Source organism: Bombina bombina, chromosome 5, assembly GCF_027579735.1.
Source record: "Bombina bombina isolate aBomBom1 chromosome 5, aBomBom1.pri, whole genome shotgun sequence".
Taxonomy (NCBI): Eukaryota; Metazoa; Chordata; class Amphibia; order Anura; family Bombinatoridae; genus Bombina; species Bombina bombina.
In genome coordinates, this window is record NC_069503.1 from 838,641,813 (window position 1) to 838,664,301 (window position 22,489).

Below are 22,489 nucleotides of genomic sequence, written 5' to 3' on the forward strand. Positions count from 1 at the left end.
TCTGAGTATCTGGATGAATAGAGTTCCTGATAATATTTTTCCATTTCTTGCGCTATTTCTTCATGCTTAAATACTTCCTTCCCTTCTAGCACCAGTTTTTCGATTAGCGAAGATTTTTTCTCGCTTTTGACCAGTCTAGCTAGGAGTTTCCCAGATTTATTGCCATATTTATATAATTTGGACTGTAGTTTTAGTTCATTCTGGGTTTCTCTGTATAGCAAAAAATCGTCTTTATTGCTTTTTGCTCTGATATACTTGGTCCAATTTGCAGGGTTAGAGTCCAGAAGGAATCTATTATATGCGTTTATAACTGCATGCGTTAATTCCTTATCTCTTTGTTGCCTTTTTTTATTTAATATGGCCATATACGCTATAATTTCACCTCTTATTACAGCCTTTGCTGCCTCCCAATATATGGCAGGACGATCTCTATAATCTGAGTTGCAGAGGTCGTAGTCGTTAAATTTAGCTCTTAGCCAGTTCTTGAATTTCATGTCTGATGCTAAGTGAGAGGGGAAGAAGAAGCGATTTAACTTGAACTTAGGCTGTTTATCTTGGAGATCTAAAGATATTGGCCCATGATCAGATATACATATAGGAAGGATTTTTGCCTTAACCTCGAATGTGCAGAGTCTTTCGTCTATCAAAAAGAGATCGATCCTTGATAATGTTTTATGGGCTTTAGATAGGCAAGAATATTCTCTAACATCGGGATTTTGCATCCTCCATATGTCCCTAACACCTAAGTTTTGCATAAGCCTAGTGAAAATTTTAGATTCCAAGTTGTCTTTTTTATGTTTTTTCTGTTTTGTGTTTTGTCTCAGCCTGTCAAGTGGACACTGTGGAGCCATGTTGAAATCTCCTGCGAGAATAAGGTTACCCTCTAGTACAGAGAGTATCTCTGTCTGTAATTGATTCCAGAACTCTGGATCAAGAGTGTTAGGTGCATAAACATTACACATTGTGAACACACGATTATCAATTTTTATTTTTAAAATCACTGATCTCCCCTCTGGGTCTGTCCCAACATGCAGAATTTCTGAATTGATCTTTTTCCCCACCAAGATGGCTACCCCTCTCTTTCTCCCCTGTCCTGAAGTGGCGAACACTTCCTTAACCCATGATGTTTTTAACTTCAATACTTCTTCTAGGGTAAGATGCGTTTCCTGGAGGAAAGCTATTTCTGTATTCATTTTCCTTAAATGAGAAATGATTGACTTCCTCTTTATAGGAGTGGTGATACCTCCTACGTTCCAAGATACTATTTTAAAATTAAGCATTTAATTTAGTAAATAGATACATGAAATTGGTACTAAGGAGAAAAAAAAAAAAAAAAAAAAAAAAAAAAAAGAAGAAAAGAAACCCCCCGCAAGACACCTACGCTATTTTGAACTAGTTCCGCTGTCAGCATTACCTTAAAAAAAAAAAGGTAAAAACAATGACAGTGAATCCTTGATATCTGTTCGGTTTACTCACTAGAGCTTAATTGATTTAAGAATCTTTCTGCCTCTTGTGCACCTTCAAAAAGGTGAGTTCCTCCTCTGGCAAAAACTTTAAGTTTAGATGGGTACATAATTAAGGCCTGATAACCCTGCTGAATAAATTTAGAGCAGATTGGAGCAATATTTCTTCTCCTCGCTGACGTCTCTGCTGAATAGTCTTGAAATAGGAGAATCTTGTTCTCTTTAAACGTGATGGGCTGATTTTTACGAAAATGTTGGAGAAGGGTTACCTTATCAGTGAAATTGAGCAATTTAGCTATTACTGGCCTAGGTCTATTATTGCCCCTATTATCAACCTGCATCCTCCCTATTCTATGGGCCCTTTCTACCACTATTTGAGCATTGCTAGGAGGGATTTTAAGTAACTGTACTAAAGTATCTGTGATAAATAAATTTAGATTCTCAGGCTGTTTCCCCTCAGGTATGCCAATAATGCGGATGTTATTCCTTCTGGCCCTATTTTCTAAGTCTTCAATTTTGGTTTGCATTTTGGACAGACTAGTTGCGGTAGCATCTATGCTTGCACTATGAGTAAGTGTGAGATCCTCAAGATCAGAGACCCTTTGTTCCACTTCACTAATCCTGTTAGTGAAGTGTCTCAGTTCTTGCGATAGTGATACAATTTCTTGTTTGATCTCTGCCCTAAGGGCATCAAATTTAGGATTTAAAGCTTCTGCAATATTTGTCACCAGGGCCTGCATGTTAAATGTTTCGCTTAAGTGTAAGGGATTGGTAGGGGTTGATTGTTCCTCTGTGGATAGCTCTGTACTATTTTTATTTCTTCTATCTCTTGCTTTAGCTGTCATGGCTGGTGGGGGAGTCCGGGAGTGGCTGTGGAGGAATTTGTCCATAAGACGTGATAATAGTGTGAGTGATGATCAATTAATAACTTATGCTGTGCTGCAAAACATTCGTGATTTTATTGGAAGGGGTAGGGATGTGAGGGACAAGTGAGTGAGGGGGTTTAGGGGAGGGAGTGAGGAAAGTGAAGGATGGGGGGAGAAAAAAAAAAAAAAAAAAAAAAGGGGGGGATTTATATGTTAGCACCCTTGGTTTTAGTGAAGTGATGTGTGTGGCTTCCTATAATTAAGGGTCCCCATACCAGTCAGAGAGCCTATGGCGTGTAGCTTAGAGACAAGAGAACCAAACCCTTCTCTAAGAGTTAAATAATTCTCTACTGGTCCCTGATTAAATTAGGTCCAGTTACTAAACAAAGAAAAAAGAAAAAAGAACTCAGGTTTACTTTAATATCATTAGGTTCCCCTAATCAAAGTGAGTAGGTATAGATTATAGTTCTCTTATTTTTTTTCTGTTGTATTAGACCTTTCTTACCTTTACAGCTAAAATCTAATATTGCTGGGCATTTAGATATATTTTAAGTGAAGGGAAACCTATGTCCTGGTTTTTCAAATCTCTGAGTGTGAGATTAGGCCAATTAATCTTGGGACAGCGTATCTGCCTAGACAACAAAATCAAATTACTCGTGTGCCACAAGAGAAACACAGTTAGAAGAAATTGTTAGTTGCAGAGAAGAAGAAAAAAAAAAGAAGAAAGAAAGAGTAACTTAAATCCTAAACAATAAGAACAGAATATGCGGTGTGTTAAATTTTCCTTAAAGCTTATAAATTTAAGGTATGCATTTAAACAATATGTTAGGAGATGAAATGTCCAGCAGTTAGGTTGTTATTCTGCGAGCAAGATAAGCATAAATGTCCATATTAGTTTAATAGCAGATTTTTCGTGGTGAAAGCAGCTGTTGATCTGTCAGCCAGAAAATAAGCAGTCAACGTTAGTAGCATGTTCATTAGATGTAAAGCAACTAACTCTTTCCTCTTCCCTTCTCCCTTCCTCCTCCTCTCCCCCTATTCTTTTAGCCTTTACCAGAGTTCAAGCCGATGTTAGTAAAGTTTACAGATAGTCTGGGAGATAGAGCTCTTATTTAGGTGGACCGTGATCCGCTGTGGTCCGTCCAATTCAGTGCAATGTGAGTAATATAGGGCTGCTCAGCCCTTCCCCTCCTTTCCCTTCCATTCTTCTTCTGTCCCCCTTTACCTTCCCCCTTTTATGACTTTGGTAAGGAAATGCTTGATATTAGTATTGGGAGAAGATTATGATATCCCTGTCTGCTCCCCCAACTTCACCCAGGCAGCCCATTCAGTTTAAGGTGCACAATGATAAGTCTTTAGGGGTGTATAGTTAACTCACCTCTCCTCGCCAGCTGTACCCCGTATTCTATCTTGCCCTGGAGGATGGGGTTCTTGAATATACGGTGAATGTCTCTCCTACCTGAGACCTGCAGATGCAGCTCCCGCAGCTTTAGGTGCCTCTGCCTTGTCTTGACCTCCGGCAGCTATTTATCTCTCCCTCCCTCACGCAGCAGCGGTGGGAGAGAGGGAAGAGAAACAAGAGGCAGGCTTCCTACGTGCAGGGGCTTTTTCCTTCGTTCCTAGCCCTCCAGATAGCGCTTACTCCAGTCCCTCTCACGCAGCACCGGTGGGAGAGGGATGGGGTGATCTGCGCTGCAGCCAAGGATCCAACGAGGAGTCTCAAGGGGAGGGCCACCTCAGGGAGACATGTAGGATTCAGTATCACTCCGCAGTGTGAGTTCCGTGATGCCGGGCACGCTGGCGGGAGGGGTGAGAAAGAGTTCAGCCACAGCGGTGGGTGGGCCCGTCTGTACTGACTTTGATGCAGTTGGTCCTCTGTTGGATTAGGACCCAGCCGCGCCTCTGCTCAGTTCGTGGCGGAAAGGGGGAGAGCAGTGTGTACTGGATAGACGCAGTCCGGAGAGCTTGCTGAAAGCAGACTTCGGCAATAGGAAATGAGGTACGTGCTGCAACAGATGCGGCCTCAGTTGTTGCCGTCTAATGTTAAATTCTGTCCTTAGCTGGGCAGAGGAGCAAAAGGGATCTTCCAAGGTAAAGGGGTTTCTCCTGGGTTATTTTCTATGCCTTTTGAAGAGGTAGTGGGGGCTTAAGTTAACCCGGCAAATTGTGTCTTTTATTCAGAGCAGTTGGTTAAGAGTGCTGGGTAAGCCAGTTGGCCTCGATTCGTCTGTTTGGGGGGATATCACCTCCCTTCTTGCAATAACAGCGGGATGGAGTTTATCGCTGTTCAGGTTCAGGTGCGTTGTCTTGGCTAACCCGTTAGCTATCCCCTGGACTGGGGTATGGCGCGAAAACAACCGCCAGCAGCTGTAGGGCTGAAGCAGGTAGCTCAGCAGGTAGCTCAGCAGGTAGCTCAGCAGCACGTGCTTGCTCCTCCTCCTCCACCGGAACCTCTGGATTTATAGTTTTAATACACTTATTCCTCAGGGATTGAATAGAGAGCTTCGAGAAGTTTTAAAAGACTTTTATGTATACTAGAAGGAGAAATAACAGACATAGCCTTCTTAATGGATTTAGAAACAAAATCTCTTATGTTATCAGGAACACTCTGAGTATTAGATGTTGACGGAACAGCAACAGGTAATATAACAGTACTAAAGGAAATTTTATCTGCATTAACAAGTTTGTCATGACATTTAATACAAACAACAGCTGAAGGAACAGATACCAAAAAGTGATACACTTAGCTTTGGTAGCTCCAGCACCGGGCAGCGATTTTCCTGAAGTATCTTCTGACTCAGTTGCAACGTGGAACATCTTGCAATATGTAATAGAAGAAACAACATATAAAGCAAAATTGATCAAATTCCTTAAATGACAGTTTCAGGAATGGGAATAAAATGCCAGAGAACAAGCTTCTAGCAACCAGAAGAAATAAATAATGAGACTTAAATAATGTTGAGACAAAAGTGACGCCCATATTTTTTTAGCGCCAAATAAGACGCCCACATTATTTGGCGCCTAAATGCTTTTGGCGCCAAAAATGACGCCACATCCAGAACGCCGACACTTTTGACGCAAAAGAACGTCAAAAATGACGCAACTTCCGGCGACACGTATGATGCCGGAAACAGAAAAAAAAATTTGCGCCAAAAAAGTCCGCGCCAAGAATGACGCAATAAAATGAAGCATTTTCAGCCCCCGCGAGCCTAACAGCCCACAGGAAAAAAGTCAAATTTTTTAAAGTAAGAAAAAATTATTGATTCAAATGCATTATCCCAAATATGAATGTTGAACATCCCGAGTCAAGGCAAATAAATGTTTGAATACATATATTTAGAACTTTATAAAAAAGTGCCCAACCATAGCCTAGAGTGTCACAGAAAATAAGACTTACTTACCCCAGGACACTCATCTACATGTTGTAGAAAGCCAAACCAGTACTGAAACGAAAATCAGCAGAGGTAATGGTATATATATAAGAGTATATCGTCGATCTGAAAAGGGAGGTAAGAGATGAATCTCTACGACCGATAACAGAGAACCTATGAAATAGACCCCGTAGAAGGAGATCATTGCATTCAAATAGGCAATACTCTCCTCACATCCCTCTGACATTCACTGCACGCTGAGAGGAAAACCAGGCTCCAACTTGCTGCGGAGCGCATATCAACGTAGAATCTAGCACAAACTTACTTCACCACCTCCATAGGAGGCAAAGTTTGTAAAAACTGATTTGTGGGTGTGGTGAGGGGTGTATTTATAGGCATTTTGAGGTTTGGGAAACTTTGCCCCCCCTGGTAGGAATGTATATCCCATACGTCACTAGCTCATGGACTCTTGCTAATTACATGAAAGAAACAGCACATTTTTATTGCAATGTTTTTTGGGTCCGATTTAAGCCCCCTACCCAAGCCTGGTATTGTCAGATGTATACATTTGTCGCCTGTTCGCTCTCACAGTGCCCAGCTTTTCATCCTTGTGTTTGTCAGCTTTGTAAATATGCTTAGGTTTGAATGACGTAAACCATATAAAAGGCTTTCTGCTAAGATCCCATTATATGCTTTTCTGAGCACGCCAAGAGGACTGCAGGTTGTAAAATGTTGTTAAAAACAAAATGTATGCTTACCTGATAAATGTATTCCTTTCTTGACACAATGAGTCCACGGATCATCATTAATTACTGTTGGGAATATCACTCCTGCCCAGCAGGAGGCGGCAAAGAGCACCACAGCAAAGCTGTTAAATATCTCCTCCCTTCCCTCCCACCCCAGTCATTCGACCGAAGTAAAGGAGAGAAAGGAAGCAATAAGGTGCAGAGGTGTCTGAAGTTTATAACATACTAAGAACCTGTCTAAATAACAGGGCGGGCCGTGGACTCATTGTGTAAAGAAAAATATAAAGTTATCATCGGGTAAGCATAGATTTTGTTTTCTTTCTAATGACACGATGAGTCCACGGATCATCATTAATTACTGTTGGGAATCAATACCCAAGCTACAGTATACAGATGATAAGGGAGGGCCAAGACAGGATACCTAAACGGAAGGCACCACTGATTAGAAAACCTCTTTACCACCTCCTTGCTCTTAACGTAGGCAAAGAGAATGACTGGGGTTGGAGGGAAGGGAGGAGATATTTAACAGCTGTTGTGCTCTTTGCTGCCTCCTGCTGGGCAGAAGTGATATTCCCAACAGTAATTAATGATGATCCATGGACTCATCGTGTCATTAGAAAGAAATATATTTTCAGGCAGGGAGCATTGTGCCAACATAAATTCAAAGGGGCCAAAGAGAGCACGCAAACTAATGTACTGGAGTGCACATAACATTATGCAGGTATGCAATTACGCATATAAAGCTATGCAGGCACTTGTTTATTATAACTATGGCCTGACATCATCCTGTATAGGTCTACTGCACACAGGTGATCAGAACGATCAACAGCAGCATTCCCTATAATGCGTGCACCTCTGTCGACTGATCCAATAACTTGCATGCAGAATATACAGGATATTGTCACACCACAGTGCCTGCATAATGTTTTCTGTTTTTGTTTTCTCTGCCCACCTTAGATGAACACTAGGTTTTCTCAGCCAGGCTTAGATGAAGACTGCTTCACATTCCATGAGCTCATTGCACAGCCTTTGGCCCCTGCATCAGTGCACAACACGGTGACTTGTGGGATATTACATACTTGAGACCAGGTAATAAACAGCATAACATTTTTGTAACTGGTATCTTTTCTGTTACAAAGTTTATTTTTTTCCCATAAAAGCACCACAATCTTTTTCACTTTAGTTCCCCTATAGTAGAATAGGCGCATTGCGCATGCGCTAATACCTGTTATGAGTAAGATAGAAAATTACAGGGATCAGAAAAAGATCATGTCACGGATGACAAAAAAGGGGCGGAGCAAAGTAAGTGATTTTACTTGCAAACGGAATATCTGTAAAAACTGTGCTATATTTGTAAAAAAAAAACGATCAATGGCAACTTTATAGATATAAGTTAAAACTATTTTTGGGTTGACTGTCCCTTTAAAAACAGGCAGATATTTACAGTTTTAGATGTTATAAAGTATATTAACATAACAATATTGGTTATGCAAAACTGGAGAATCTGTAATAAAAGGGTTATCTATCTTTTCAAACAATAAAAATTTTGGAGCTGACTGTCCCTTTAAGTAAAATAAAAAGGCATTCAAATGTACCTCTATTATCAAGTTTATCTCTGTTTAAACTTAGCTCCTTTTTCATAAAAGCATCCTAAGGTACAAGAGACTGCATGTGGCGTGAGTACTATATAGAAGCAGTGTTTGTAGCAATGTTTTTAAACCAACTTGCACAGGAAGCTTAAAAGGACATTTAAAAAAAGGACAACAGTAAATGAATAATTCAGAGCAAAGATTAGACTGAGAATAATACAAATACTTTTTAAAATGCTATTAGTTGTTTAAATATTGAAAAAACAATGTCCATAAAGCAGTGGGCGCCGCCATATTATAATTTAGGTTTCTTTTACTTCTAAGACCAATTAGGGACAATTACAAACAGCTTACTAGAGTGTGCAACCAATGACAGCTGTGTCTGCACTTTCAGAGGTTTTTTAGAGGTATTTGGGAAGCCAACAATATTCAGAATTAAATTACAGGAAAAGGACACAAAACAAATAATGAAAGTATATTGCAAAGTTGTTTTACTATATAAAAAACATAATTTATGTAAGATAATTTATGTAAGAACTTACCTGATAAATTAATTTCTTTCATATTAGCAAGAGTCCATGAGCTAGTGACGTATGGGATATACATTCCTACCAGGAGGGGCAAAGTTTCCCAAACCTCAAAATGCCTATAAATACACCCCTCACCACACCCACAAATCAGTTTAACGAATAGCCAAGAAGTGGGGTGATAAGGAAAAAAGTGCGAAAGCATAAAAAATAAGGAATTGGAATAGTTGTGCTTTATACAAAAAAAATCATAATCACCACAAAAAAAGGGTGGGTCTCATGGACTCTTGCTAATATGAAAGAAATTAATTTATCAGGTAAGTTCTTACCTAAATTACGTTTTCTTTCATGTAATTAGCAAGAGTCCATGAGCTAGTGACGTATGGGATAATAAATACCCAAGATGTGGAACTTCCACGCAAGAGTCACTAGAGAGGGAGGGATAAAATAAAGACAGCCAATTCCGCTGAAAAATAATCCACACCCAAAACAAAGTTTAAATCTTATAATGAAAAAAACTGAAATTATAAGCAGAAGAATCAAACTGAAACAGCTGCCTGAAGTACTTTTCAACCAAAAACTGCTTCAGAAGAAGAAAACACATCAAAATGGTAGAATTTAGTAAAAGTATGCAAAGAAGACCAAGTTGCTGCTTTGCAAATTTGATCAACCGAAGCTTCATTCCTAAATGCCCAGGAAGTAGAAACTGACCTAGTCGAATGAGCTGTAATCCTCTGAGGCGGAGTTCTACCCGACTCAACATAAGCATGACGAATCAAAGACTTTAACCAAGACGCCAAAGAAATGGCAGAGGCCTTCTGACCTTTCCTAGAACCAGAAAAGATAACAAATAGACTAGAAGTCTATCGGAAATCTTCAGTAGCTTCAACATAAAATTTCAAAGCTCTTACTACATCCAAAGAATGTAACAATCGTTCCTTAGAATTCTTAGGATTAGGACACAATGAAGGAACCACAATCTCTCTACTAATTTTGTTAGAATTCACAACCTTAGGTAAAAATTTAAATGAAGTCCGCAACACTGCCTTTTCCTGATGAAAAATCAGAAAAGGAGATTCACAAGAAAGAGCAGATAACTCAGAAACTCTTCTAGCAGAAGAGATGGCCAAAAGAAACAAAACTTTCCAAGAAAGTAATTTAATATCCAGAGAATGCATAGGTTCAAAAGGAGGAGCTTGTAGAGCTCCCAGAACCAAATTCAAACTCCAAGGAGGAGAAATTGACTTAATGACAGGTTTTATACGAACCAAAGCCTGTACAAAACAATGAATATCAGGAAGATTAGCAATCTTTCTGTGAAACAGCACAGAAAGAGCAGAAATATGTCCTTTCAAGGAACTTGCAGACAAACCTTTATCCAGACCATCCTGAAGAAACTGTAAAATTCTAGGAATTCTAAAAGAATGCCAGGAAAATGATCTGGATGAATCGGAATATGCAGATATGCGTCCTGCAAATCTATTGTGGACATATAATGCCCTTGCTGAACAAAAGGCAGAATAGTCCTTATAGTTACCATTTTGAATGTTGGTATCCTTACATAACGATTCAATATTTTTAAATCCAGAACTGGTCTGAAGGAATTCTCCTTCTTTGGTACAATGAATAGATTTGAGTAAAACCCCAGACCCTGTTCCAGAACTGGAACTGGTACAATTACTCCAGCCAACTCTAGATCTGAAACACATTTCAGAAATGCATGAGCCTTCACTGGATTTATTGGAATGCGAGAAAGAAAAAATCTTCTTGCAGGTGGCCTTACCTTGAAACCTATTCTGTACCCTTGTGAAACAATGTTCTGAATCCAAAGACTGTGAATCGATTTGATCCAAATTTCTTTGAAAAATCGTAATCTGCCCCCTACCAGCTGCGCTGGAATGAGGGCCGCACCTTCATGTGGACTTGGGGGCTGGCTTTGGCTTTCTAAAAGGCTTGGATTTATTCCAGACTGGAGACGGTTTCCAAACAGAAACCGTTCCTTTAGGGGAAGGATCAGGCTTCTGTTCCTTATTCTGACGAAAGGAACGAAAACGATTAGCAGCCCTATATTTACCTTTAGAGTTTTTTATCCTGAGGTAAAAAAGTTCCTTTCCCCCCAGTAACAGTTGAAATAATAGAATCCAACTGAGAACCAAACAATTTATTACCTTGGAAAGAAAGGGAAAGCAAAGTTGACCTTAAGCCATAAAGCTCTTCTAGCTAGAATAGCTAAAGACATATACCTGACATCAACTCTGATGATATCAAAAATGGCATCACAAATAAAGTTATTAGCATGTTGAAGAAGTTTAACAATGCTATGAGTATTATGATCTGACACTTGTTGCGCCAAAGCCTCCAACCAAAAAGTGGAAGCTGCAGCAACATCAGCCAAAGAAATAGCAGGCCTAAGAAGATTACCTGAACATAAATAAGCTTTCCTTAGAAAGGAATCAATCTTCATATCTAAAGGATCCTTAAAGGAAGTACTATCTGCCATAGGAATAGTAGTACGCTTAGCAAGAGTAGAGATAGCCCCATCAACTTTAGGGATTTTGTCCCAAAACTCTAATCTGTCAGATGGCACAGGATACAATTTCTTAAATCTTTTAGGAGGAGTAAAAGAATTACCCAGATTATTCCATTCCCTAGAAATTACTTCAGAAATAGCATCAGGGACAGGAAAAACTTCCGGAATAACTACAGGAGGTTTAAAAACCGAATTTAAACGCTTATTAGATTTAGTATCAAGAGGACTAGAATCCTCAATTTCTAAAGCGGTTAAAACTTCTTTAAGTAAAGAACGAATAAATTCCATTTTAAATAAATATGAAGATTTATCAGTGTCAATATCTGAGACAGAATCCTCTGAACCAGAAAAATCCTCATCAGAAACAGACACATAAGAATGATGATGTTCATTTAAAAATTCATCTGAGAAATGAGAAGTTTTACAAGACCTTTTATGCTTACTGGAAGGAGGAATAACAGACATAGCCTTCCTAATAGATTTAGAAACAAAATCTCTTATATTAACAGGAACTTCCTGAGCATTAGATGTTGATGGAACAGCAACAGGTAATGGAATATTACTAATGGAAATTGTATCTGCATTAGCAAGTTTATCATGACATTCATCACAAACTACAGCCGGAGGAACAGATACCACAAGTTTACAACAAATGCACTTAACTTTGGTAGGACCAGCATCAGGCAGCGTTTTTCCAGAAGTAGCTTCTGATCCAGGGTCAATCTGAGACATCTTGCAATATATAAGAAAAAAAACAACATATAAAGCAAAATCTATCCAATTCCTTAAATGACAGTTTCAGGAATGGGAAAAAATGCCAATGAACAAGCCTCTAGTAACCAGAAGCAAAAGAAAAATGAGACTTAAATAATGAGAAAAAAAGGTGGAGACAAAAATGACGCCCACATTTTTTTAGTGCCAAAAAAGACGCCCACATAATTGGCGCCTAAATGCTTTTGGCGCCAAGAATGACGCCACATCCGGTGACGCCAACAATTTTGGCACAAAACGTCAAAAAAATGACGCAATCACGAACAACTTCCGGCGACAAGTATGACGCCGGAAATGACAAAGAATTTTTTTTTTTGCGCCAAAAAAGTCAGCGACAAGAATGAAGCAATAAAATGAAGCATTTTCAGCCCCCGCGAGCCTAACAGCCCACAGAGAAAAAAGTCAATGTAAAGGTAAGAAAAAAATTGATAATTCATATGCATTATCCCAAATAATGAAACTGTCTGTCTGAAATAAGGAATATTGATCATCCTGAATCAAGGCAAATAAATGTTTAAACACAAATATTTAGAACTTTAACATAAAAGTGCCCAACCATAGCTTAGAGTGTCACAAAAAATAAGATTTACTTACCCCAGGACACTCATCTACATGTAGTAGAAAGCCAAACCAGTACTGAAACGAGAATCAGTAGAGGTAATGGTATATAAGAGTATATCGTCGATCTGAAAAGGGAGGTAAGAGATGAATCTCTACGACCGATAACAGAGAACCTATGAAAACGATCCCGTAGAAGGAGACCATTGAATTCAAATAGGCAATACTCTCCTCACATCCCTCTGACATTCACTGCACACTGAGAGGAAAACCAGGCTCCAGCCTGCTGCGAAGCGCATATCAACGTAGAATCTAGCACAAACTTACTTCACCACCTCCATGGGAGGCAAAGTTTGAAAAACTGATTTGTGGGTGTGGTGAGGGGTGTATTTATAGGCATTTTGAGGTTTGGGAAACTTTGCCCCTCCTGGTAGGAATGTATATCCCATACGTCACTAGCTCATGGACTCTTGCTAATTACATGAAAGAAATAAACATTTTATATTAATATTTCAAAGTGTTTAATGTCCCTTTAAGAGTGCAGTATGGCAAAGTAATCTGTATAGCTAGAAGCATTGTTTAATAAAGAGAACTGATTACAGAGATCATCTATCCACGGACAGAAGACAACCACCTAGTATGTGCAGTAGTAGAAATTGACGATAGAGCCACGGCAGCTAAAGCGACCCTCAGCAGCTTGCTTGTATAGCATTGCTACAAGCAAAGATGCAATGTACTGCTCATTTGTAAGCCTAGCAAATATACTCACATGGAGAGGAGCTATTTTTCAACAAAGAAAACAATTTTGAAACGAGATGTCATAGGAAATACAGCACAATATAAATATTTATTCTGGAAGTCAAAGCTGATACCTCAGTATTTAGCTGCAACATCATAATATAACTTGTAACTTTTGCCAACCATATTAAGCAAAATATATGAATATCACTCACTATCTCGTAAATTCTCCCATGCCCATTGATCGTTTTTGAAGAAAAGATGTCGCTTTATTTCTTCTACTCCATTCCTTCCAAGCCGAACCTCCCTATTAAATGTAGAAACAAAAAATAATAATCTTACTTAGCATGCTTATTATAATTGGGATTACAAACTACACTTATTGCTGATATTTTAAAAAAACATAAAATAAGTAACAGCACATCCAAGGTTTATCGTAAGAGAAACAGAAGGGAAAATGATTACATTTTGTTAAAATAAGACATTGTATGAGTATGCCAAGAATACATTGATTTACTCAGGAAAGAAACAAACTTATCATGCTCTTTAAAAATAAATATATTTTACACAGAAATTTATTTTTAGTTGAAAAGCAAAACCATGCAAATTAAATGGCAACTTTTAGCTTATTAATGTTTTTGTGTGTGTGTCAAGGCTAATACTCCTCTTGCATTTCTTCAAATACTACTGTATATTTATTAGCAAACTGACCGCTACTTTTTACTTAGGCATAGGTAGAAACTTCCCAAAAGTCTTAAGTACAAATCTTGGTGGCTTATGTTCATGAATAGATAGTGAGATGAACATTAAACACCTTTTTGATTTTGTATAAAAAACGTTTTTATCAATGCTTTTAAGGATGCCAAAAAACATAATTTATGTAAGAACCTACCTGATAAATTAATTTCTTTCATATTGGCAAGAGTCCATGAGCTAGTGACGTATGGGATATACAATCCTACCAGGAGGGGCAAAGTTTCCCAAACCTCAAAATGCCTATAAATACACCCCTCACCACACCCACAATTCAGTTTAACGAATAGCCAAGTAGCAGGGTGATAAAGAAAGGAGTAGAAAGCATCAACAAAAGAAATTTGGAAATAATTGTGCTTTATACAAAAAATCATAACCACCATAAAAAGGGTGGGCCTCATGGACTCTTGCCAATATGAAAGAAATTAATTTATCAGGTAAGTTCTTACATAAATTACGTTTTCTTTCATGTAATTGGCAAGAGTCCATGAGCTAGTGACATATGGGATATCAATACCCAAGATGTGGATCTTCCACTCAAGAGTCACTAGAGAGGGAGGGAATAAAAATAAAAACAGCCATATTCTGCTAAAAAAAATAATCCACAACCCAAAAAATAAGTTTATTTTCATTTTTGAAAGAAAACTTAAATCAAAAGCAGAAGAATCAAACTGAAACAGCTGCCTGAAGAACTTTTCTACCAAAAACTGCTTCCGAAGAAGCAAATACATCAAAACGGTAGAATTTAGTAAATGTATTCAAAGAGGACCAAGTTGCCGCTTTGCAAATCTGATCAACTGAAGCTTCATTCTTAAAGGCCCACGAAGTGGAGACTGATCTAGTAGAATGAGCTGTAATTCTCTGAGGCGGGGCCTGACCCGACTCCAAATAAGCTTGATGAATCAAAAGTTTCAACCAAGAAGCCAAGGAAATAACAGAAGCCTTCTGACCTTTCCTAGGACCAGAAAATAAAACAAATAGACTGGAAGTCTTCCTGAAATCTTTAGTAGCTTCCACATAATATTTAAAAGCCCTTACCGCATCCAAAGAATGTAAGAATCTCTCCAAAGAATTCTTAGGATTAGGACATAAGGAAGGGACAACAATTTCCCTACTAATGTTGCTAGAATTCACAACCTCTGGTAAAAATTTAAAAGAAGTCGGCAAAACTGCCTTATCCTGATGAAAAAACAAAATTTATACTTACCTGATAAATTTCTCTCTTGTGGTGTATCCAGTCCACGGGTTCATCCATTACTTGTGGGATATTCTCCTTCCCAACAGGAAGTTGCAAGAGGACACCCACAGCAGAGCTGTCTATATAGCTCCTCCCCTAACTGCCACCCCCAGTCATTTGACCGAAGACAAGCAAGAAAAAGGAGAAACTATAGGGTGCAGTGGTGACTGTAGTTTAAAAATAAAAAACACCTGCCTTAAAGTGACAGGGTGGGCCATGGACTGGATACACCAGTCCAAGAGAAAGAAATTTATCAGGTAAGCATAAATTTTGTTTTCTCTTGTAAGGTGTATCCAGTCCACGGGTTCATCCATTACTTGTGGGATACCAATACCAAAGCTTTAGGACACGGATGAAGGGAGGGACAAGGCAGGAACTTAAACGGAAGGCACCACTGCCTGCAAGACCTTTCTCCCAAAAATAGCCTCCGAGGAAGCAAAAGTATCAAATTTGTAGAATTTAGAAAAAGTATGAAGCGAAGACCAAGTCGCCGCGTTACAAATCTGTTCAACAGAGGCCTCATTTTTAAAGTCCATGTGGAAGCTACCGCTCTAGTGGAATGAGCTGTAATTCTTTCAGGAGGCTGCTGGCCAGCAGTCTCATAAGCTAAACGGATTATGCTTCTCAGCCAAAAAGAAAGAGAAGATGCCGAAGCCTTTTGGCCTCTCCTCTGTCCAGAGTAGACAACAAACTATGCAGATGTTTGACGAAAATCCTTAGTAGCTTGTAAATAAAACTTTAAAGTACGAACCACGTCAAGATTGTGTAATAGACGTTCCTTCTTTGAAGAAGGATTAGGACACAGTGACGGAACAACAATCTCCTGATTGATATTCTTATTAGATACCACCTTAGGAAGAAACCCAGGTTTGGTACGCAAAACTACCTTATCTGCATGGAAGATCAGATAAGGGGATCACACTGTAAGGCAGATAACTCTTAAACTCTACGAGCCGAAGAGATAGCTACCAAAAACAGAACTTTCCAAGATAAAAGCTTGATATCTATGGAATGCAGAGGTTCAAACGGAACCCCTTGAAGAACTTTAAGAACTAAATTTAAACTCCATGGTGGAGCAACAGGTTAAAACACAGGCTTGATTCTAACTAAAGCCTGAATAAACGCCTGAACGTCTGGAACATCTGCCAGACGCTTGTGTAGAAGAATAGACAGAGCAGAAATCTGTCCCTTTAAGGAACTAGCTGACAATCCCTTCTCCAATCCTTCTTGGAGAAAGGATAATATCCTAGGAATCCTGACTTTACTCCATGAGTAACCCTTGGATTCACACCAATGAAGATATTTACACCATATCTTATGATAGATTTTCCTGGAGACAGGCTTTCGAGCCTGAATTAAGGTATCAATGACCGACTCGGAGAAACCACGTTTTGATAAAATCAAGCGTTCAATCTCCAAGCAGTCAGCCGCAGAGAAATTAGATTTGGATGTTTGAATGGACCTTGGAGTAGAAGGTCCTGCCTCAGCGGCAGAGACCATGGTGGAAGGGATGACATGTCCACCAGATCTGCATACCAAGTCCTGCGTGGTCACGCAGGTGCTATCAAAATCACAGAAACTCTCTCCTGCTTGATCTTGGCAATCAGACGAGGGAGGAGAGGAAATGGTGGGAACACATAAGCCAGGCTGAAGGACCAGGGCACTGCTAGAGCATCTATCAGCGCTGCCTGGGGATCCCTTGACCTGGACCCGTAACATCAGATCCAGTTCTGGTTTGCCCCATAGTTGAATCAGCTGGGCAAATACCTCCGGAGGGAGCTCCCACTCCCCCAGATGAAAAGTCTGCCGACTTAGAAAATCCGCCTCACAGTTTTCTACTCCTGGGATATGGATAGCTGAGAGATGTCAAGAGTGAACCTCTGCCCATAGAATTATCTTTGAAACCTCCAACATTGCCAGGGGGCTTCTTGTTCCCCCCTGATGGTTTATTATAGGCTACAGTCGTGATACTGTCCGACTGAAATCTGATGAACCTGACCGCAGCTAGTTGAGGCCAAGCCTGAAAAGCATTGAATATCGCTCTTAGTTCCAGAATGTTTATCGGAAGGAGGGCTTCCTCCTGAGTCCATGAACCCTGAGCCTTCAGGGAGTTCCAGACCGCGCCCCAGCCCAGAAGGCTGGCATCTGTCGTCACTATAGTCCACTCTGGCCTGCGGAAACTCATTCCCCTGGACAGATGGACCCGAGATAACCACCAGAGAAGAGAATCCCTGGTCTCTTGATCCAGATTTAGCAGAGGGGACAAATCTGTGTAGTCCCATTCCACTGACTGAGCATGCAAAGTTGCAGTGGTCTGAGATGTAGGCGGGCAAACGGAACTATGTCTAGTGCCGCTACCATTAGGCCGATTCCTTCCATACACTGAGCTACTGACGGCCGAGAAGTGGAATGACGAGCACGGCAGGAAGTTAAAAGCTTTGATAATCTGACCTCTGTCAGAAAAAATTTAATTTCTACTGAATCTATCAGTGTTCCTAGGAAGGAAACTCTTGTGAGAGGGGAGAGAGAACTCTTTTCTTCGTTCACCTTCCACCCGTGAGACCTCAGAAAGGCCAGAACAATGTCCGTATGGGACTTGGCGATTTGAAAAGTCGACGCCTGTATCAGAATGTCGTCTAGGTAAGGAGCCACTGCTATGCCCCGTGGCCTTAGAACTGCCAGTAGGGACCCTAGAACCTTTGTAAAGATTCTTGGTGCCGTGGCTAACCCGAAGGGAAGAGCCACAAACTGGTAATGCCTGTCTAAGAAGGCGAACCTGAGGAACTAATGATGATCTTTGTGAATCGGAATGTTAATGCAGACAAAGCCTTCAGAATAGAATCAGAAACAAATTCTTTAAAATTTACAGGTATATCATGCACATTAGAAGTTGAAGGAACTGCAACTGGCAATGTACTATTACTGATGGAAACACTATCTGAATGTAAAATTTTATCATGACAACTATTACAAATGACATTCTGTGAAATAATTTCTACAATTTTACAACAAATGCACTTAGCTTTGGAAGAACCGATGTCAGGCAGCAATGTTCCAGAAGAAACATCTGAGACAGGATCAGATTGGGACATCTTGCACAATGTAAGAAAAAAAACAACATATAAAGCAAAATTATCTATTTCCTTATAGGACAGTTTCAGGAATGGGAAAAAATGCAATAGCATAGGCCTCTGAAAGAAAAAAATCAAGAGGCAAACATCAATGGGGTATTGAAATAATGAAAAAGTTTAGAAAAAATAACCGGAAATGACACACTTGCGTCACTAATGACGCCACCGTGTGAAAGGTCTCGGCGTCACGTATGACGCCGGAAATGACGAAGTTGCGTCATAAACGTATTTTTTCGCGCCAAACATATTAGCATTTGACGCACCCGCGGGCCTAATACCCGCAATTGCAAGAAGTAGTCAATTGAAAAAAAGACTAAACCCCAGGTAAGAAAAAAATGTCTTAAAATGTTTATGTTCCCCAAATATGAAACTGACAGTCTGCAGAAAGAAATACATGAACCTGACTCATGGCAAATATAAGTACAATACATATATTTAGAACTTTATATAAATGCATAAAGTGCCAAACCATAGCTGAGAGTGTCTTAAGTAATGAAAACATACTTACCAAAAGACACCCATCCACATATAGCAGATAGCCAAACCAGTACTAAAACAGTTATTAGTAGAGGTAATGGTAAATTGAGAGTATATCGTCGATCTGAAAAGGGAGGTAGGAGATGAATCTCTACGACCGATAACAGAGAACCTATGAAATAGACCCCCGTTAGGGAAATCATTGTATTCAAATAAGTGATACTCCCTTCACATCCCTCTGACATTCGCTGTACTCTGAGAGGAATCGGGCTTCAACAATGCTGAGAAGCGCATATCAACGTAGAAATCTTAGCACAAACTTACTTCACCACCTCCATAGGAGGCAAAGTTTGTAAAACTGAATTGTGGGTGTGGTGAGGGGTGTATTTATAAGCATTTTGAGGTTTGGGAAACGTTGCCCCACCTGGTAGGATTGTATATCCCATATGTATGTCACTAGCTCATGGACTCTTGCCAATTACATGAAAGAAAGCAAGTTCTGTAACTTGCAAATGCTGCAAATCAAAATAGTTGATTTAAGCAATTTGAAGTATTTAAAAAGTACTTAGGTCACAGATATTGCTTATTTGGCCTCTAGGAAGCATGGGACAAATTACAATTTGTAAACAAAAGAAAGGACGTGTTTAACCATCCTTTAAAAAAAAAAAGAGAGAGAACACACATTTATGTTAGGCAGAAGTTTTATGTTGACATTTTGAATATTAAGAAACAAAGAGGACAAAACAAAGCAAGGGAATTATCTTTAGCAGCAGATATAAATAAATGCACCTAGTCCAGTTAAAAATATATTAGGCAAATATGATACGTCAGAACTCACAACTAGAAGTAAAAAAAAAAAATTGTAAAATTAAATCACACCAAAATTGAAATGTCCTGGATCATGCCCCTGAGTGGCACAAAACAAGATTAGCCCTTTAAGAAGAAGACTGATCTAACCACCAAAGGCTAACTTACTATATCCAGCAGCAGAATAGCAAGGGAAGTTTGACTGCCACCTGAACAAATATATGGAAATGGTGGATATCAGTTCATTTCTAGTGATCTTGATTCATCCTACCAGTACTAGCTACCCAAGGCTTTTAGGAAACAAAATATAGAGTGGGCTGCCAAGAAGAAATGGGCTAAAACCTAGATTTTTTTTAACTCTATAATAGATCTACCTATTTGTGAAGTTTCATAAATATGTGAGAAGAAAACATTATTTATGTAAGAACTTACCGGATTAATTTCTTTCATATTGGCAAGAGTCCATGAGCTAGTAACGTATGGGATATATAATCCTACCAGGAGGGGCAAAGTTTCCCAAACCTCAAAATGCCTATAAATACACCTCACCACACCCACAATTCAGTTTAACAAATAGCCAAGTAGTGGGGTGATAGAAAAAGGAGTAAAAAGCATAAAAAAGGAACTAGAAATATAATTGTGCTTTATACAAAAAAACATGACCACCATAAAAAGGGTGGGCCTCATGGACTCTTGCTAATATGAAAGAAATGAATTTATCAGGTAAGTTCTTACATAAATTATGTTTTCTTTCATGTAATTGGCAAGAGTCCATGAGCTAGTGAGGTATGGGACAGTAATACCCAAAGATGTGGTACTCCACAGAAGAGTCACTAGAGAGGGAGGGATAAAAACAGCAATTTTCCACTGAAAAAAATAAATCCACATCCAAAAAAATAAGGTTGTCTCATAATTGAAAAGAAAAAACGTAAAACATAAGCAGAGGAATAAAACTGAAACAGCTGCCTGAAGAACTTTTCTACCAAAAACTGCTTCCAAAGAGGCAAATACATCAAAACGGTAGAATTTAGTAAATGTATGCAAAAAAGACCAAATTGCTGCTTTGCAAATCTGATCAACTGAAGCTTCATTCTTAAAAGCCCACAAAGTGGAAACTGATCTAGTAGAATGAGTTGTGATTCTCTTAGGCGGGGCCTGACCCGACTCCAAATAAGCCTGATGAATTAAAAGCTTTAACCAGGATGCCAAGGAAATGGCAGAAGATTTCTGACCTTTCCTAGGACCAGAAAAGATAACAAATAGACTGGAAGTCTTCCTGAAATCTTTAGTAGCTTCAACATTATATTTCAAAACATCTAGAGAAGGTAAGGATCTCTCCAAATAATTCTTAGGATTAGGACACAAAGAGGGAACAACAATTTCCCTATTAATGTTGTTAAAATTCACAACTTTAGGTAAAAATTTAAATGAAGTCCACAAAACTGCCTTATTCTGATGGAAAATCAGAAAAGGAGACTCACAAGAAAGAGCAGATAATTCGGAAACTCTTCTAGCAGAAGAGATAGCCAAAAGGAACAATACTTTCCAAGAAAGTAGTTTAATATCCAAAGAATGCATAGGCTCAAAAGGCTCATAGACCCTGCACTTTTTGAACTGATTTTACTTTATATATATATATATATATATATATATATATATATATATAACAGCCAGGAAAAGGATTGTGCAGACAACGGTCAATGTAGATAAAACTTCATCTTTATTGTGCAAAACATAAAAGCATTCCAGGGGTCAGCACAGGCACACAACAACAAAACAGTCCGCTAACATGTTTTGGCCCTCAGGCCGTAATCATAGCTAAAGGACTGTGCACCTGTGTTTCTTAAAAAGCAACAGGATCTCACAGATTGGTTAAAAAAAAGAACATGTTGTGTGGAGGTTAACCCTATGGGAACCTACATTAATTTACATATATATGTACATAGCCTATCTAAGTATCTGAACAGTTGAGTACTACATAAATGGCATTTACTGCAGTATATAAATGTATTATTTACACAGGGAAAAACGGATTCAATATGTACTTAATCATAATCCTAATAATAATAGTATATAAACAATGTTCAATACTAATGCATATATAAGTACAATACATTTAAATGCAATAAATGATCCACAAGAACCATAATACATTGTAATCCCTTAAAAAAATATCATAATGTCATAAATTTGTCGTCAGCATAGTTAATCTCACCAGCATACAATTTATGTCATGTGAAAATATACAGCTTAAACACCAAATATTACAAATTTTACAAATCTAAAATATCAGCATGTGGGATACTTGAAAAATGTAACATCATTTGCTACAGGGAAAAAGTTGTAAAAAGAACAAGAGGAAGAGTCAGTACCATATAGGTGTTAAATACACCACATGGTATTAATAATATATAGTAGCTTAAATACTGAAGACTTTAAGATGTCAGCAAAATAGGACTTTGGAAAGATGTTAACCATTATTAGGACTTAATAATAGACCTGGGTTGAAACTAGTTAATGTCCTATATTAACCGGCATAAAAAGTTACAGTACAGAAAATTAAAGGCGCATAGTAATAGTATGTTTGCACCCTAAATAATGCACACTATACAGATCAGAACACTAGGGGCACATAGTAGCAGTATGTTTGTACCCTAAATAGTGCACACTATACATATAATAACAACATGATAATTTGCAGAGTATCAAAGAAGCAAAAATAGGACATGGGACAGATGTTAACCGTTATTAGGACTTAATGATAGACCTGGGTTGAAACCAGTTAATAACCTGTATTAACCGGCATAAAAAGACACAGTAAAGAACACTAAGGGCGCATAGTAATAGTATATATGCACCCAAAATAATGCACATTATACAAATCAAAGCACTAGGGGCGCATAGTAGTAGTATGTTTGCACCCTA

General features: G+C 38.8%; 1 protein-coding gene across 1 annotated transcript in view; it reads right to left on the reverse strand.

Annotated features, from left to right (window-relative positions):
• Positions 1–22,489, reverse strand: part of ROCK1 (Rho associated coiled-coil containing protein kinase 1) — a 1,092,122-nt gene that overhangs the window by 637,840 nt on the left and 431,793 nt on the right. The window contains exon 9 of the mRNA XM_053714968.1: positions 13,375–13,466. Within this exon, the coding sequence (XP_053570943.1) occupies positions 13,375–13,466 (92 nt within the window). The remainder of the gene's footprint in view (positions 1–13,374; positions 13,467–22,489) is intronic.